Source organism: Empidonax traillii, unplaced genomic scaffold (genome assembly GCF_003031625.1).
Source record: "Empidonax traillii isolate 1590-97213 ecotype Southwest subspecies unplaced genomic scaffold, ASM303162v1 scaffold170:size2694500, whole genome shotgun sequence".
Classification (NCBI taxonomy): Eukaryota; Metazoa; Chordata; class Aves; order Passeriformes; family Tyrannidae; genus Empidonax; species Empidonax traillii.
This window is the reverse complement of record NW_020955363.1, coordinates 337,800-357,534: the sequence shown is the minus strand read 5'-3', so window position 1 is coordinate 357,534 and position 19,735 is coordinate 337,800. Positions and strand designations below refer to the sequence as shown.

The window sequence follows — 19,735 nt, the reverse complement described above, 5'->3', positions numbered from 1 at the left end:
TGTTTGGATTTTTTTCTAATAAAATAAAAGTAAATACAATCACAGTGAAGACCAACTGGGACAAGTGAAAATAAAACATTTGCTGTTGCTGAAATTATTGTGTTAGGACCGATTTTACAGCCAAGCATAAGCTATTTTCTAACAGCTACTGAGGGAATAGACTTGTTCAAGCTTACTGGAAATTGAAAGACATTTAAAATATGATCATAAAAGCCTGAAGAAACCTGCAAAGGAGGTGGGAAGTGAGCCATGGAAAATCTATAATGATAAAAGAAAGAACATAGCTTTCAGAGGTGGAAGGGGCAAGTTCTGAGGAACTGGATAGCTAATCTTTAAAACATGGCAACTAATGGTTGGTGACTAGCAATCAGTAGCAGAAAAAAAAAATACAATCTTTGTTTACAGGACAAGAATAATAATGTTTAAGACTGTGTGCTGTTTCCCTGGCGCATGACAAAGGGAACTTGAAAATTTGAGCAAATTAAAGAACTAGATTTAAGCTTCATTATTTGGAAAGGTAATCAGCACCACTCAAGCATCAGTAATGAAGAAAACTAAAAACGGGTATATGTGATTAGTGTAACTAAGCCAACAACTGCAGAAAACATGCGCATCAACCATGAGTAGTTTTCCGCACAAGTCATTGTTACCTATTAATTTTTCATCCCCAACCACTCTGCAAATCTTCAGTTTTCCTTCCTTGTCAAAACAACCTGATGGTTGCCTGGCCAGCAAAGCCAGATGTTTAGCATTGAACCTCATGGGGGTGGCAGGGAAAAGGATGAAGATGAGTAAGAGGTGGAGGAGGACAATGAGGATGCTAGGTAATCTGTTGAAGCTGAGCCAAATCTAGGCAGCAGATATGAAGGTCAACTGAAACATCAAAAACAAAACAAAAAACAAGAGATGCTGCTGTTTATTGTGAGTTCCACTCTCCTGTACACTCCAAACACTGTACTTTCTATCTAGAGTATGTGAGCAGAATAAGTAATAGGAAAAAAACAAGCAAAGTCACATAGGTGACACCTCACACTTTTTTTCAAGAAAGAAAAAAAATCCTTCCTTTTCAGTGGCCCTAGAACCTCGTGCAGAAGCTGTAATTCTACCCAGTATTACCAGTTTATCAATACCACTAAAAATATATTTTGGCTATAGGCATATAAGTAACTAGAAAGCTCAGGTATGCATTCATGGAGCAGGGTGAAGAGGGTAGATTGTCTTGGATTTCCACCTCCCTCACAGGAACAATAACCCTAATGAAATACAAAGTGTTAACTACAAAAGCTCATAATGTGCTCAATTATTCATGTTTTGCTATACTGACACTGATTGCTTCTTTTTTGTTCATGATATATTTTCAGAGTTTTTAAGTCTTTTGGAACATTTTCTTCTGTTTTCAGGAAATCAGCTGTGTCACCTCCCCCCCACACACACACAAAATAAACCCCAAACAATAAAACTAACAGCTTTCATTTATTAGAACTCCATCTACTGAAATTAGTGAAAAAAGTACACCTGACACTTTTATCTAATACATCTTTGTTTCTCAGTACCCCTCCTCTACCTATTGGAAGTTATTTTAATACTGAATTCCATAGTTGGGATTTTGACTAGTGGAAGTTTGGAACCAAATATTTTGGTCTGAATTGAAGTTAACACAGCACCATTTCACATTGCTGCAAGGATGAGAAAATAAGGCCACAGAAGCAGTTCTAAAGAGATCTCCTTTTTAATCCCCAAAACATTATATGATCTTAATGTCCAACACTTTTGTAAAGGCCTTTCCCAAAAAAAGGATTCTTGGTATAACCTTCACACAGTCCAGCAACTGAAGTTTATCAGATGGATTTTAATACTCCTATACAGTTTAAAAAAAATTTTAAAAAAAGGCACCCAATCCTCAGCACATGGGCTTCAGAAGCCAGTTTCTGTCCCTAAAACAGAAGTTTTTGTTCTTCAGAGGACAGCACCGGTATCTTTATCTGGTGAACTAAAACTCTTAACAACTCCCAGACAAGTTCCTGTCAACCCCTGATCTGACGGAGAAGTTACATTTTCTGCACTGTATCTTTCTGTGGGCGCTTGCATTCCTACTTTTACCTACTTTCTTTTCTCAAGTCCATCCCTCATACAAGGACCACTGCTGTGTCCTGCAATTCAGCCATTTCTAATAGCACTACAACAGTGAATGCAGACCAAACTTAATTATTATTTGTACATATGAAAAATAGCCCAGTCAAGAGTGTGACATTATGAAGACAAATCTCCAAGTAATTTTCTCCTCCTAAGGAGGTTCTACAATTCTATAGAGAACTGCCATGCAGCTGAAAGGCTCTTTAGTTTCCTCTTCATTATCAAATCCCATTACAAGCAAGAAACAGAATGCATGCAAGCAGTCCCAACACACGCACAAGGAGTAGAAGGTTGCAGCTCCAACTTTTCCATTCATTCCCACACATACACCTTCTTCCTTGTTTTCCCCTTAGAATCAGCAGCTAGACTTCTTTTACTCCATCTTCATGCTTTCCCTCCATTTCATAATATTACTGAAATTAAAACATCATAGCCTTATGGTCATCACAAACCCTGACCTGCAAGTTACACCACCCCAGGATGCTGCTGTGCCCAGAGTGAGCTGCCCACTCCAAGGGAGGCTCCACCATGCAGGTGCACCTGGTTGCCAATGTTTTGTAAATTGATGGATTACAGCTGTGGAAAGATGACTCAGACAGCAGTCACAAAAAGGATATTTATCATACACTGTAATCTAACACTATGAGCATATCCAGCATTGAAGACCAAACCTATCAAGGGAACAGGGAAAGATGCTGGCTAGGCCACATGACAGGATTGCCAGCCACGATGACCCTTGAAAAAGGTTTACCAGGGCATGCAGGGGCTTTGGGAATGGCAATGTGTATATTCCTACTTGCCTCTGTATGCTGAGTGGACATTTTGTTTTACAGCCACATACTGTATTTTTAACAAATGAGTTTGCAATGGACCTAATTGTTTTTTAGAAAGCAATAAACAGGTTTGACAAGCTAAAAACTTCTGTGGTCTCCAACTGCTGCACTGTCCCCTCTCAAGAAGGCATCTTGCACACGTTTCACACAGTTCATTGGTAGCCCTCTTGTTTTAGAGAACACAGTTCTGGAAATTCAACAGCAACCTACTTACTTATTGGTTTGTGAACTAATCAGTTCCAGTCCATTTTATAAACACTGTATAAATCTACCTTAAATAGCACCTTCATCTGCATACAGTTACTCTTGATTGCTTCAATCTCTGAGTAGCAAGAACAAAGTCAGAACCTATGAGTCTGGTCCTAGATGGAAGAGTCATTGAAAACTATCAATGACTGAATAAACCCTATGATATCAAAGCAATGAAGGTTACTGGCTAAACCCTAATTATGTTTAAATGCAGTAATTACTATAATGCATGGACATCTGTATTCCACACAGAACTGCAAAACACAGAAGGTCGGGGATGAGACAAGTTGTAAACTGCTATTTAAGAAAGCATTTGCTTTCCAGCAAAGGGAAAAAAAGTGTCAGGTAAACAGAATGGCCTGGGCTTCTGGAAAGGCTATTGAAAGGAATAAAGAAACTCCAGGAGGAGATGTGCATATTGATTTTGCTATTTTCCCCCTCAAGGGAGATGGATTATATCTCTTGCACTCATATATCAGTATAGTAGTAATGGTCTAGAAATTACTTTTATTACGTCTGTGCATCACTTGCTCTGCATATGAGCCATAACATGCAAATCACGGGGGACAGTAAGAACAGTACACAGCAGTTAAAACCCTTGAGGCAACAGCCTCAGTACATACAAGCCAGTACCTTCAAATGCAAGGCAGCTGGGCCAGCAGAGTTCCACAGCAATAATAATCAAGGTTCCTGTTCCTGGGAGTTTGCCAGAGAAGCTAAACTTATCTGGCAATGTCTGAATACTATTCAGACCTAAAAGGTATAATAGATGGTAGGATTCAAACTTGGGATTAACTGAGAAACTCTATGCCCATCCAAAGGGGAACACAGCCAGTGTTGGCACACCAATAAAATTAAAGGTAAACAACACTGATAGACGTGTCTATCTGCAGCTGCAGCACTAGCTCTCCTTGAAGGAGCAAAAAGACTTTTTAGCTCAATAATCCATTTCCCTTCTGTCTCCATTTTGGAATAAAGCTCTTAGTCAGGGAAACTACTTAGTCCTATACTGCCTTTAAATGCTTGTCCTAGATAATTTCTTTCCTAGCATGAACTCAGATAAAAAAGGTATTATCTTCAGTTATTTAATACTGATGGTTCAAGAGACAGGCATTATTTAACGCTCATGGCTAGAGACAGAGGCATCCTGAATCTAAAGATCCTCTCAACACTCTTCCACACACAATCACCACAACCATAATTCATAGGTAAAATGGATCAGTCAATTACTTTGTGAGTGGCCAGGAGAGAAAGGTGGAAGAGTCTACGTCCTTGAAAGCAATAATTCTAGAAGAGATGACTGTTTTGACAGCTCATGGACCACAAAATTTATCAAGTTCTCTGCTGGATGTCCTCTGTCTCCCTGAATTTGCAGTTATAGTTTTCATGATCCCTTTCTATGGACAGGGAACAATCAGAATGATTTGATTCACATGACGCAGAAGAAGAGCCACAATGTGCTGTAAGTGTTAAGCACCAGCCTTATAGTTGGACATCTTTGATTAATACAATGAGAGAAATGCACATTTTAGATCCCTTGCAGAGATATAAACCCACCTCTTAACCTACACATAAATGTTAGAAGTCAAACAGAACTAGTAACATGTTCAAGTAATCTTACATTACAAAGAAGATTTATCATGCAAGATAAAATCTTGAACAAAATTGACTTCAGCACCTAAGACCAGCAGGAATAAAAGGTACCCATCAGAACAGTGTGCAGCTGATCTCCAGCTCTTGCACCCTGCAGGACAGCTACAAAGACAGACTTTATTAGTTTCAGATAATCACCAAGCTGCACCTGTCCAAAGAAGTGAGTGCAGGGGCTCACTAGTGCCAATTCAAAAAGAGAGGAACCATCTTCACGGCTGCACACACTAACCTGAAACAACCCTTTCAACGCTGTCTCTTAGAGTTCCAAGGGTTTGGGTTTTTTTATAGATCATAAGCCCAGATCAACACTGAAGAAATCAGTGTATAATACCTCACAGCTTTCATTAGTACTGCGTTTAATTTCAGATATTTTGGTAAAGTGTTAAAGTACAGGCTTTTTAATACTGCAGTCTCCTAAATCTCTGAAACAAAGTCAATAAAATTGAATGATTTCACTAGTTTAGCAATTTCAAAAAGAAAAACACTAGAGCTTATGTCTTCAAGTCCTCAGAGACTCTGCCAAATGCATTCTAAATTTCCATTCTCTTCCTTTGAAAAGGTACAATATTTTTAGTTCACATCATTTTGTATTAAGAACTTCTTTAATCTTTGCAACACACAGCACAGGAAACAGCCTTCAAAAGGAGAGGTGCAAAATCAGTCCATAGTTTTGTCTTCAAAACTTATATTCTTTTTAAGCAAAGAGACAGTGCTAATTCCACACACTGTCTTTTTATTAGGCCATAAAACATAAATAACACACAATCCCCCATTAAAACTCTGCTTTCTATCCCTAGTCCCTGCACAGAGAAACAACACACTACATTTTCTGTCTTGGACTGGGGAAATAAGAGTACAATGCAGAGTCAGCAAAAAGAATTAATGCGTGATGGGAGTTTTAAATACGCAGGTATATTGATATATCTAAAAGGTTTGAAAATCTATACTGTATCCAAGTTTTACCTTGAAAATCATTAACAAGTGATCAGCTGATATGGCTGACATAGATTCAGACTGTGCTCCAAAGAAGGTTTCAGGGATCTGCAAAGGCAACCTCACTATAAAGGGAGAAAACAGTAGGGGAACATTTGTCTTACAAAACAATCTTCTCTGCAGGTTTGGCTTGTTTTTCTTCCTCACTGAGGTAAGAAAGGCAAGACCAAATGCCACTACATACTAGGCTATTTACAGAAGGTATCTATTAGCAATACAAAGTTATTTCTTTCTATATGAAGATCCTTATCAGCTGGCTGCACACAGCCAAGCTAAGTGATTGTACCCATGGAAAAATTTCAGATTATTTCTAACTTCATCTTTTCACTTCTGTCTCCAGGCTGTCTTATTTCCTTCTAGCAAGGTCAAAGCTAGGGCTGATCATATATTGTCTGTAGTTTACACTTACACTTTTTAGGCTGCCAGTACTACAGCAATCCTTTTGAACAGACTATCACCCTCAACTACTTCAAGTGTTTCTTCCTACCATTTATCAGCCATTGTGGCCTTCCAAATAAAAAAATGACAGGCCTGCAATATTCAGCAAGTTAGTGAGTCATGAAACTTCCTAGGACACCCTTTACTGAGCATTGAAAACAAATTCGAATTTTGTGTGTGTGCATGTGTGTCTAGAGGACAGGTAACAAAAACAGTAAATGATTATCTGTTTTTTCCCAACAGTACCAGTGGTTATTTCAGTTGTATTTTATGCTGAATCTCACACATACCATATTGTAATAGCTTTTACATCATCATCCTCGCTAAGTTTTCAGTTCCATCACCCTTCCCTTGCTATGCCTTAAAAAATAACAGGAGCCCCAAAGACTGTCCCTAACCAGAGCCAGCCTTCTCCCAAGGGAGGTATGACCTTGTAATGGCATAATACAGCACCACAACAACCAACCAGCACCCTCGTTCTCTTTCACTACTGTTTGAAAGTCCCTTTCAAAAAGCCTTAAACCTAAAAAGACTTTAAAAGCAGAGTACCTCCTGGAAAAAAAAAAAAAAAGCTATGAGAGGTGAGCTCTTCTATTTGGAGACAGATAATGAAAAATTAAAAGCAGGATTGGCTTGAAGGTATTCCCTACAGCTGAAAATACAGCAACCACACAGAACTACTCTGTCTTCCCTTTAGCTGACAGACTCCCCAGTCAAGCAAATTCCTAAATGATTCATGTAGCTTCCCAGCATTCAGATGTGATCATTCTGGGGAGGGAAAAAAAAAAAAGAGTAAAATCTTACATTTTACTTCCTTTAAAAGGGGTAGTACAAATAAACCCTGCAAACAGGTATAACCTGACACACCCATCGAACAATGTACTTGCAGCTATTGATACTGATTCAACTGAAAGCCAGCCCTATGGAAAGGAAGTAATTTATCTGTTGTGGGAGTTGCCCCAGGTGGTTTACTGCACCACTGCTAGGCAGAGGATTGAGCAAGAAAGAGTCTACTGCCTTCACAAGCCCAGCCACCTCACTGTGACACCGAGTGTTCACAGTGCAACTTCCCTCTGGCTGCGCTGGAGCAGCCACTGACCCGACACAGGTACAGGCTCCTGGGGGAAGGGAGCCCTCCTTCCCCAGGGCAGCACTAAAGTCATCTTAAGGAACTGATCTTGATGGAAACCTGATCAAGCTGTTCCCTGATCAGGCTGATTACTGGCTGCAGAAACGCCAGCGCAACAGAGAGGACAAAAGTGTGTCCCTCCAGGAAAATCCTTCTGCAGACGGCCACAGCTGTGTCAGCTTAGTATGATGGTGTAACTGTAACTTTAACACAGCTTTACACACAACTGTGAAGACCCGGCAAGGGCTCCAATTTTATTATTCCAAATTTAGGGAGAGACCATGTGCTCTCCTGCTCCTCTGCTTTCCATGGGAAAGAGACTATTGGGTTTCATTTTCATTTCAATTACCTCTAAATTGACAGCAAGAAAGCATGGAAAAGTATAGCAATTAATATTTTATGATATTTAATATGAATAATTAAAAGGCAAGTAAAATACTCGGGGGGAGGGGGAAGAAGGAAATCATTATAATAAGTACATTCCCAATTTAAATATACTCCTCCTGAAAGTTCACAAATATCTGGTTAAGTACATTTCTAATTAAAAAGGAAATATCGCTGTTAAGACCATAATTGTTGAATAACTAAATCTAGGAAACAGTGACTTGGTGCTGTTATGTTAAGGAAAAACCATAAATCATTTTAAATGTGTCTCAGTAATAATGATTCAATTTTTTATATGCAACAGAAGTCTCACTTCAGCAAAAACTATTATGTCATTTGGGGAAGGGAATAGATGCAAAACAGTTACACGGAAGAAACATGAAAACTACTAAATATGTTGCTGCTTTATACTGATCTGGCAACTACAGCAAAAACAAGTCATTTATTGACTGTTTGATCAACAACATATCCTCAATTAGCAGATAGGAATAAAGTTTATGTATTTTAAAGGATTAATAACACCTATCAAGCAGACAAAAGCTTCATTTTTCTTTCAAACCAAGATGCTGCTATGCCCCCTAAATTCATCCAAAGTTAAAAAAGACCAGAAGAAACTGAGAAGTGATACTTTAGAACCACAACTTGAATCCAAGGACAAAGGATGATTCAGAAGATGATCAAACTCTTCCCAAATACGCAATCTTTCAATTAAGATTAGGACAACTCAAACTGCATATGCCCATACAAAAGATCTCCTCTGTGGCTTATTCCAAGACAACCTATGTGTCTGCTCAATTTGTGGCTGCAGAATTCCTTGGTATTACAAAAACAACAGACACCATCTGTGGGAAGTCAAAAAGCAACTAACACCTTCCCATGCAGACAGGCAATTTGGGAAGTGTAACACTTCACTCAAGTAAACTTAAATTTCTTAATCATGAATATCCATCACTATACTACCTGTTTTCACTAATATGCAGCTTTTACCTAGCTGGAAATAGTGAGGAAATAAAAAAATAAAATAAAAAAAAAAGTTCAATCTTATTTAATAACTATCAATCAGGCAATAGAGCCACACATTTATCTGGATTTCTGCAGTTATCTACACTGTAGTGTATGACACCCTACTCTCTTCAGCTATAAAGGATCATGGGCAAATGTTTTTGCAAATATTTTTTTAAACAACCTTAGTCTAAGAAGTTGGAACTGACAAATAGCCCAGCTACATAAAACTTGCTAAAAATACATGTTCTTCAGATTAAACACCTCATGCAAAGATAAAAAGTTCACAGCAATAACTTTAAAAACCAAGGTTGTCAAAGTAACACACTCAATACAAAATTCAAGAGTTGGTTTCATAAGATATTCATGCTCCTCAGGTACAGAATTATTCGGGTAAAAAGGCCGTGATTTCAGTGGTATGATAAAATTATTACAGAACAGGTACGTCTGAATTAAATGAGCGCCTTTGTATTAAACATGAAGCATAACCATGATTGTTACTAGAGGCAGTCCAGGGCTGAATGTTTCTCTGATGAAAACTGAAGGTGCACAATAGTACAAGCCAAGTCCCTTGACACAGAAACTGAGCTTGCCTCAGGATGTGAATGGCTGGCAACAGCCTCTTTTTCACCTGTAGTAAAATTGCATCCAATTGCCCAGCCTGGAAAAGCTGCTCAACATCTCGCTGAAGGACTATCACCTACATTTTAATCAGACCTACACGCTTTGAAGGATTCTCAGCTTCTGAAAGACCCTCTGGGCAAGAATTAACGGGGAAACTAGCCTGAAGGAGAGAAACAGAACTTAGAAGGGGACCAACAAACCCAAAGCACCAAAAGATCTGACTCTAAAAAGGCTGAAAAAAAGAATATCCCTTGGAGCTTCGGCTTGCAAAGCTCTGCAGCAGTGGCTACAAACAGGCTGTTCCTTGGTCACACTGGCATTCTTTGCTTTCCTGTCATCCCATCACAGAGGCAAAGCAGAACAACCACGGCCTGGCCAGAGCTTGGAGTAAGTTTTCCTCACCAGTCTGGGTGTTACGAAGGCTTTGGTATGTGTTTGCAGCGGGCAACGATGGAGTAGTAAGGCCTAGCCTGTGGAGACGGGCTTCACACATTAAGCACAGCTTGAAGAAAATGCCCTCCAAGTAAAAATAGTGGCTGGACTAAACTCAATCCCAATCCCTGGAGCAGTTATCAATGTTACTTGTGACATGGAGCCAGATTTTCGAGAAGAATATGCCCATACAGACAGAGTGACTATGTAACAGTACAGTTAATTCAGTACAAAAATACATTTGAATAATATCATAATTAACTATCTTCCTCCTCCTCACTGCACCATTCCATTACAATGTCATTGCACTACTGCAGACGTGCAGTTATTCTGATCTTAACTACATTTGCATACATTAAAAGATGTGAATCTCTTAAGATTTTAAATCTTTCAGAATGAATGCTTTCTTTTGTATTGGATAATCAGGGAATATTAGATAACTTACAAAACAAAAGTGTTTCTCAGGAAAGAATTTTCAAAAGAAATGCAATTCCAGGATGTAATTCTCAAAGTCTACTTGAAGGCTGCAGGCTTTGTGGAAAGAATCAATTGGACTAGGACACCACAAAAAGAAGGAATGTTTGGGAACAGAAAAGAAAGAACCAAATATACCAAGGTACTTTAAAGGTGATGGACAGGAAAAGCATCAGAAATAGTGACTGAATATGGCCTGGAAAGAGTCACTAGAGTTGGTGAGAACACAAAGGAGAGAACATATGTGGAGGACTGTGAAAGGAGAGCTCTCTGGGGGAGCTGCTGGTAGATCTAGAAGGGTAAAGGGGAGATAAGTCAGCAGCACACTGGAACCTCAGGGTCTAGGCCAGAAGGAAGTCAGTTTTTAAGATTCACCCACAACTTCTTCCAGCTCTCAAAACAAACCCAGCTAAGGTGGCTGGATCTGTGGACTAAAAATTCTTCTGCAGCTAGTAGAGGGGCATACTTTCTGCAACTGATGTACAACAGCCTTAAAACTGTTATTTCAAATAGAACATCAATGGCTTTAGGACTTTTTCCCTCCTGTTCTTGAATTTTCAGACTTTAGCCTAAACTATTTTATCCATCTTGCTTCAAGGCAGAAAAGCAACTTGGGCAGGAGTTTAGACAAAGAAGTTTAAGATACTTACATTCTCCTGATAAGTAGCTTTTACAGTCCCCTGAGAACATCTTAAAATTTTCAGACTGCACGCACACACACCAGCACGTGAACACCATTTTCTAAAAGTGTTCCACTTGATTTACCCAGCATAGGTTGCTGGATTTTCCCACCCCCTCCCCAATTCACTAGGGGGTATCAGTACTTTACAATAGAGATCCAAAAAGAAAATAATTCATAAATGACTGAAAAACTGATTTCTTCCTTAATTCCCTTAAGGCAGCAATAGGAGTATGTCAGTTGGAGGACAGGTGCAGTGCCAACTTTCTCTGGTTGCTTCTCAACATTAAATGTCTCTTTCCCTTCCCAGCATACAGATTTTTAAAATAAACAAACAAATCAAAGAAAGACTGACATTTTTCACTGTTTGAAATGCCACTAAGTTGGCACTTTCTTTGAGCATTCTCAGTAAATATGGCCAAAGCTTTAACTTCTGCCCAGAATTCCTCCTTTGTTTTAAACTATTTCCCCATCTCCCAGCAGTAACACAGACCCACGAGACTTCTTTAATAAGCTGTTTACTGTTTATTTGCTTGCCCAAAACCAACTTAGATATATTTAATTATTTTATGGGTACAATAACTGATTTCTCCTGCTCTACCAAAATAAGAGGATTCAACATTTATTTTGCTCTAGCAAAAGAGTATAACATTCATTCAAAAATCACTGTGTAGAGAGATGCACAGACAACTCCTTTGCCATTAGCACAAGTGTCAAGACCAGTCACATCATACTCTTTCTGCAGGTGGATGGAAAAGGTGTGAAGTCTAGAAGGAGAGCAGGTGAAAGAGGGGAATTATCATTGTCACCTTTTTATTTTTTGTGCTGGTGCTTTTGAAATGTGCGAGAATGAAAGACTGTTCCTACGATTACCTTTCAAACACAAAAGAATTACCAAGGGTCAGAAACTGTCAGGTACAGTATTATCTGCTTTAAAGGCCTGAAGTCCTATTAAAACATTTCTCTTGACATGGAAATGAAAGGATTAGGACAACTGTTTTTGTAAGTGTTGCAGTGGCATTTCAACTTAATTGATTTAATTCTCAGAAGAAATTGTTAACAGAAAGTTACTGCTTGAAAAGCTTGAACTATCTCTACAAAGAGAAAAACAAACTGACTTGAACCAATTACTTGAAGTTTCTGCCATACACCAAACAACCAATTAAACCTGGAGAGTACATGCTGGACACACAGGATTACTGCAACCACACTAGGGAAAAAAAAAAATTCCACCAAACAGAAAGAGCCCTCTGAATTATCAAACCTACCATTACCTGCAACATCAAAATCTAATCCTTTTCACAACATTTATTACCGAGCTCAAACCTTCTCCTTTTCTCTACATCCCCAGATGTAGAGAACCTAGCATCTAGATTGTTTTCTCTCTACATCCCCAGAGCAATGTTGTTCCAATACCTGACCTGGTTTAATGGCAAGAACCTTCTGTAATTTTCAAATTAAATGTCTTAATGTCCAAATTATCCACATTATTATGCCAACACTGACCTTTACTTTACAGTTCTGTTCTCTCCTTTTCCCTTACTGGGAGTGTCAAAGGAAGTCAAGTTTTGGAGTTGTTTTTATTTTTAAATTCATCCCCTGTAGAGAATACTTTTGAATTCTCATCATACTTCCCTGACTCCATCTCTCAGGAAAACATACAAGACCAAAACCATATAAATACTTAAGATATACAAAGTCTGAGTTGAAACTACAGTACTCAAACCCAGCCTCACCTATTCTTGGTCCAATGATTTATTTTCAAATTAAAAAAAAACTGTTACACCTCTCAACTGCAATAGCTTGGCCCTACCTACCATTATCACAAGCACTTATTCTCAAGGTGATATGCATGAATGTAGTTTCTCTCATGATGTAACCAATAGTTTTTATCTTTACACCATTACAATTACCTGCTTTCAGATCCACCACTACACCTACTTCAGAGATCTACCAACACCTCAGTAGTCTCTTAGAACCTTTCACTCATGTTTCCTCTAAATTATTAGAGCAACACTCTAATAATATTATAATATCATGTATTACAGTCCTATCCAATAACTTCTATTTCTAGCTTTCAGCTGTATCCCTAAATATTCATGTTCTGCCGTGACTCCTATGTTATTATGTTATGGCTGTGATATCCAGTCTAATATTCTGCAATTCAAATTACTCCATTTCATACCCCAAGCTCTTGGTATTCCCACAAAAGTGTTTCAGCACTGCTTGCATTTCAGCTAACACAACTTTAACTGCACCGAAAGCTGGAATAGTCATAACCACATTACCTGACTACTGTTCTCAGAAATATTTATTGCACTTCACTTTTTTCTAATAATTGTCTATTGTTCTGTACAGTTACACCACTTTATCTGCTATGCTATCCTTGGTTTCCTACCTCTTTTCATGTACACATTAATGAAAAAAAAAAAAAAAACAGACATTATGCAATTCTATCGTATTTCTCAGTTTCAAGTTCTTCAGCAACAGCGTAAATTCTCGATGCCAGCAAGCCATTTCTCTAGGGATTATAGCTTGATCTCATGTATTGAAAGACTCCTCTTCCAGTAAATGAATTTTAAATGTTCAAAATTTCTAATTCCTTTCTGTAGGAATAGGTCATGACTAACACATCTCTTTGTTATCTTGCTATATGTCTGTTCCAAGGCCTGGGAGAATCCTGCTCAGTGCCAAGTGAGCCTGCACTCAGCCAGGCAGCTTCCCCAGCCCACGGGTCTCCTCCAAAAGAAGCCTTCAATATTTCTGCCATCTGCAGAGTCACAAACATCTGCAGTTACCCTCCATTACACAGATTTCTTTTCAGCCTGGTTTTTTAGAGCCTCAAGCTTCCACTGGTATATTGAATACACACGTAATATTGAAATGGATTTCCCATTTTGTCTGGAACACCTGTAAACTTATAATTTTGGGTATGTCCACCTCTACGTTCCACCACTATGTCAAAGTCTTATGTGACCTCCAGACTCAGCTTTTGGTCTATCCATGACAAAGCAACACAATAAACAATACAGGTTAGCAAGCTTGGAAAAGAAGCTCATAGCAACTTAACATTTCTTTCACCTTCCCCCCACTCCCGAAGTAAAATAGGTTATAACCTTCAGCACCATGGGTTACATGGAGGTTCTAGTGACTCGTTTTCTAACCATTAGTAAGAAGGGTGAGGGTGGAGAATCTCACAAGTAAATAGAGGGGTAATTTCTAAATATTATCTCTCTCAAAGTTACTAATCTTATTCCTCTAGTTATCAAAATTCCAGGTTATCCAAACTAGAAACTGAAGTTAGTGAACATTCAAAGTGGAAATGGGCTTTAGCTACAGAACAGCATGTGGCACTAGTTCTATATTCACAGTAAAGCAATGCAGTCTTAAGTGACAGAGCTTCAGTGGTACTACCACAGTAAGGAAGTTCTGAATCTCAAGCACCGCCTTGTCACTTTTCTTAAGCAACAATAAAGAAAATCATGACAAAGTGTGAAAGCAGCAGCCACAAATCAGTACTTCCATACTCCTCACATGTAAAATGAAGTCAGAAGCAATTTAGAATAAGAAACAATAGATAACACTATCCCTGTCACTGGGAGATACCGAGAGAAAAACAAGCTCTACTTGCTGAAAGACAAAGTGAAATTAAACAAGCACTTGCAGAATATAAGCAGAAAAGACGAAAAGTTGCAGTTTCTCATGGTATAGAAGAGAAAAAGTTAACATAGCAATTCTGTTCTGAATCCTTAAGACAGATTGCTAAGGAGTCCACGTAACACTTAAAATTCCTTTGTGATTATACAATTTACAAGTTGCCTGGCTTAAAGTTCAGAAAGTTATGATGGAACATTTATTTTACTAGGCCTAATTATGAAGTGATAGTACTTTCTTCTAAGAAAAGAACAGCAAATTTTTTTTAGCATGTATTTTCAGAAGATACTTGGTCTTCACATATTCATTAGGAAGCACAGATGTTATTCACACATACTCAAAGTAAGTACAAATATTTTTCTCATTTTACATGCCCCTCTCAATCTCAGTAACGTAGTTTGTAATAATATTATATGACTTTTAAAGGAAGTCTTTCCTTAGAATCTTTTCCCTTAAACTCCTCACCATATTATCACCATGGAGAAGAGATGGAGCAATAGTTGACATACTTTTCTTCTTTCTAATATATGTGAAGTTAAAAATGGGAAAGGGCAAGTAAAGTACATAACCATTTTGTTTTTATCAGGACTTGGTTTTATATACAGAGAAGATGCAAACAGGAACATTATTATAACACTGGATTCAATACCAAATGTATTTTGCACCAAATCCAAAGTTTATGGACACAATTACTTTAGCATTACCCCAGATTAAGCCCCGTATTGTTGCCAGAAGGCTTAAGATATGCAGATATCTTCATCAAAAAGCTCTGAGCCAGGTTATTTGAAATACTGAGCCTGCTCTCTGGGTCCAGATCATATCACAGAAGCTTAAAACCCAAAACCCAAAGTTAAAATTGCACCTTTTGTAGTGCTAAATATGTCAGTGTCCATTACCTCCCCCGATCTCATAGCATCTAAGGGCTATCCATCTACTCACAAAACAGAACCTCACCCATTCTACAGGAAAAAAATCAAAACAACAAAACCCAGAAATGCCAGACATCTTTATAAATTTCAAATGTAATTCCATCACCACTTCACTCATGAGCAAAACAGAAATGCAGTAACTGCTACAAACACAAGAGGGAACACAGCTTCTACATCTGCTGACAGGACACAACATTAATACTCCCAGGGCATTTCCTGGTCATCAGCTGACTCCTTCAAGGATGTTTGGCCCTACTGCAAGCATTAAACTAACCCTATTTCTTGTTGACTCCCTTTTCTAGCAGTTATTTAATTTCAGGCACAAGGTAATCCACAGGTGATTCATCCCGACAAAATCTGAATAACTTGTCTATAACATATCATCAGACACGTCTAAGTAAGACAAGAAGAGCAGGTTTGAAGCACACTAGACTTTTTTGAAGTTAAAATAGTAATTCAACTAGTAATTTACAATTAGTTTCCAAATTATTTTTGAGCAAATGACAGAGCTCAGTTAGACTTACTGCATCCACTTGAACACACGCACTTTACATGTATATACATACAGAATTCTTACTAACAACCTTGTTTCCTGACATTTTTAAGCATCTTGGTATTTTTAATCCCACATACTGGCTACATTTATAATACACAGGTCAGCAAACTTCTGGACTATCTTTTCTTTATTATTGAGTTCTTTAATATTCAAATAACTTTTTTTTTTTTCCTAATCCAGTTGCAACACTGAGGTTCCTTGGAAGACAAACTTGGCAACCTGTAATCACAAAAAAGATAGAAAGATGGAAGTGTCACCCAGACACTATGCTCAAACTGCTACCACTTCTCTATCCAGAACTGGGATGTACTCAGATCTAGTTCACTGATGCAGACACAAGAAAGCTGAATGCTAGCATGTAAAGTAGCTGCATGCATGAATTGACGGGATTAAAGGAAAAACTACTTACTGAAAACCTACAGTAGGACTGATCATATAAAGGATAAGCAGGATATCTAAACACAAGTGATACCTAAATTAATCCATCTGGGATAAAGAGACCAAGTCACTGATAGGTCTTCTAGGTAGTATTAGATGAATGACTGAAAAATCATTCTGGGTTTAGCCTGGGATTAGACAGCAGGTAGCTCTCAGTATGCCTGATTGCATCTGTATTTTTTCAGACACAACAGGAACCAACTTTTACCAATGTACCACTTTCGTATTATGAATTTCAATAAATTTTAAAAAACACTGAACAACCTATTCAACTGCAAATGGCCCTTGGGCAAAGAGAGAAAACCTAGACCCAAGATGTGCATCCTTGAATGGAAACTAATAAGGAAATCTGGTAAATTTAGACTTATTAATCATGTTATCAGGTTTTTAATGTATTACAGCAATTTCTACCACAGCCTATAGAGGATAAGAGAATGGTATATGCTCAGAGGACAGGAAATACTAAGGCATCAAGTTCTGCTATTGAAGAGGAGAAGAAAAAGACAAACTAGTCCCAAAATAATAGATAAGAAAAGATATCAATTCAGTCCTCTCCTAGGGACACAAAACCAAAGAGTTGGTAGGAAAAATAAAAGAACAGGAATAATGGAAAGCTTATTTACAAATACACAAATCCATACTTTCCAACTTAGGAGACTCATTAAGATCTCAAGATTTCTTTCTCAGTAAATCTCTGTAGATGCAAATAGGACCAAAACCCCACAATATGCACGTTTATTGTTGTTGGGCTTTTTATTTTATGCAAAGCAAGCAAGAAAAAAAAAAAGTCATGGGGGAAACACTAAACTACCGGGCACTGTGTGACCAGAAACAGCAAACAAGTAAATCTAACATGATGCTGCAACAGACATCTACAGTTATTCTCAAAGGTTTGTATTGATGAAGAACTAATATTAACACTATGATCAGTCTTCTTAGAGTGAGCTTCAACTAAAACAGCAGGTTTTTCATGTAACAGGGGACCACACATATTTGTCATAAGTCTCTTTATGCTACTACATACAATATAAAACCAATATTCCAGTGATTGCTCCGTAAGTCCAAACAGCTTTCAGAGAGCTTTATGAGCCACGACCAGCCCAAGCACAGAAACAAAAAGAATGCACACATATGTAATACATATTAGTTGAGAATTACTGCTAAAGGAGAACAATTACAACCAGCTACCTTACCTGAGCTTAGTTCGTCAAGGTACTATCTTCAAGAAACTCATGTTGATTGCTTCTGATTTTCTCCTCTTCCTTGAAATTTTTAGTTTTGACAAAGCCTATCTTTCCCTCTCAAACAGGCTGCGTTGAATTTAGCAGTAACAGTGTTAAATTGCAGTACTTCTCCTTGCCACTCCTCCCTGGGCACCACCCCCACAGCAGGGGGAACAAAAAAATAAGCTGTGCTGATTCTCAACACCTGCTATTCAACACAAACGAGCACTGGTATCAACACAAGCTGAAACACCTGGCTCAGTTGAGTGACAGCCAGAACATCATTTGTTTGTGCTGCCCAGCACTAACACCACAACAAACCAGTCAGGACACAACCAGCAACTTCCCCAGTCACCTCAGCAGCACACAGCAAAGCTCATCATCTGCTTTCTACTCTTGTTTCCCATTCCCCCGTACTAAGCCAGGGCACAGGGATCTCGGGATGTTCAGTAACATAACTTGGATTTAATGTCCCTGTGTTCCTTTTAAACACAGATGAATCATAATCCCTGAAGGTTATGGTTTTCCATACTTGCAAGACCGCTCCTGATGGGATTAATTTTTGTAATGGCATAGCTGATCACCACCATTAAGCAAATACAAAAAACACATAAGCAGATGAATGCAGGCAAATGAACAATTCCCTAAGATCTGAAGGGACTTGGTGCTATGTCTAGAGAATAGCAGTTTTATTTCTTAGCCTAAAATTTAAGCACACCATTCAAAAACAAACGGATTTCTCCAGGCTCCTAGAGCACTGAGTAAGTCCAGCTGCTTCAGTATCTGTGTTGTTTTCTGCTGCCAATCTTCTCCAGCCATGCTCCCTTTATGAGAGCACCTAATCTGCCCCACTGAGTCTGATTACAGACTAGACATGGCTAACTACAGACTGGTGTCATCCTGTTGACAACAAAATAAGTCATTCCTCAGCAGAGCTCTTTACAAGGCTCTACATTCCTGAAAACCTTGGTAAATAAAACAGGCCCTGGAAATCACAGATAGATGGATGTTAGTGCTGGGATCCTGCAAATGCTTTTCCTTTCAATGCCTGATTGAATCAATGGCTGTACAACTTCAATCCACTTTTGCTTCTCTTACATCATAGGTCTCCACCACACATATTCTGGTTAACTAGGAAAAGAAAGAAAAAAACCTAAATCTTATCTGAGTCGTCATATTCAATCAGCCAGTGCATGGTATATGCTCAGAGTAAACGCTTCAGACATATTCGAAAGGCCAATGATACACTTAACAAATTGTGAAACAGTAACCTCTGCTTACTCACAGGACTTTGATCTCAAAGGGACAAAATTCTGGTTCTACACGTTGAGCCTCGTAAGACACAGATTATATAACTCACATCTTGATTTATTCATTTTCTTAAGGAGATGTGCGGTGGTTTAAAAGCTGCAAAGACATTAGATGTGTCTGAATGCTCATGCCTTCCAGAAGGAAAGTAATTTTCCATTTCCAGGATGAAAATGGCACTCTGAGTGGTATGTTCTCTCACTTTGATGAAGCCGTTTCTGTACAGATTGTCCTGACTGAAAGGATATGAAGAATGGAATAGCTAACTAACAAACACTTCTGGTCAGGAGACAGGCAGCACCAGCAATTTGTTTTTCTGTTCCTTACACTCCACCGCTGCTACCAACACAAATCAAGCTGAGCTGAACAGGTAAAGGAACAGAAAGCAAAAACTGTTCAACTTGATTAATTTTCTTCAGAAAAAAAAAAAATCTTATATCTAAGTATTATTGACAGAGAACACAAAAAACCCTGTGAAGAATAAGTCAAATTTAATATAAAAATTCCATCTAAAGAAAGTGGATTTTTAATTTTGAGAATGTTTCCTATTTAAATTCACATTCTCAATAGAACTTTGATATTGAGGTTAGCTACAATTTCACAT

The 19,735-nt window shown here is 38.3% G+C and overlaps 1 protein-coding gene across 3 annotated transcripts in view; it reads right to left on the bottom strand.

Annotated features, from left to right (window-relative positions):
* INPP4B (inositol polyphosphate-4-phosphatase type II B) overlaps positions 1-19,735 on the bottom strand; it is a 336,440-nt gene that overhangs the window by 275,669 nt on the left and 41,036 nt on the right. The window contains exon 1 of one of the 3 annotated variants that reach the window (XM_027885671.1): positions 651-762. The exons of the other annotated variants lie outside the window; for them this stretch is intronic. Within the exon in view, the coding sequence (XP_027741472.1) occupies positions 651-762 (112 nt within the window). Of the gene's footprint in view, positions 1-650; positions 763-19,735 lie in introns of those variants that run through there. 3 annotated transcript variants of the gene reach the window in all.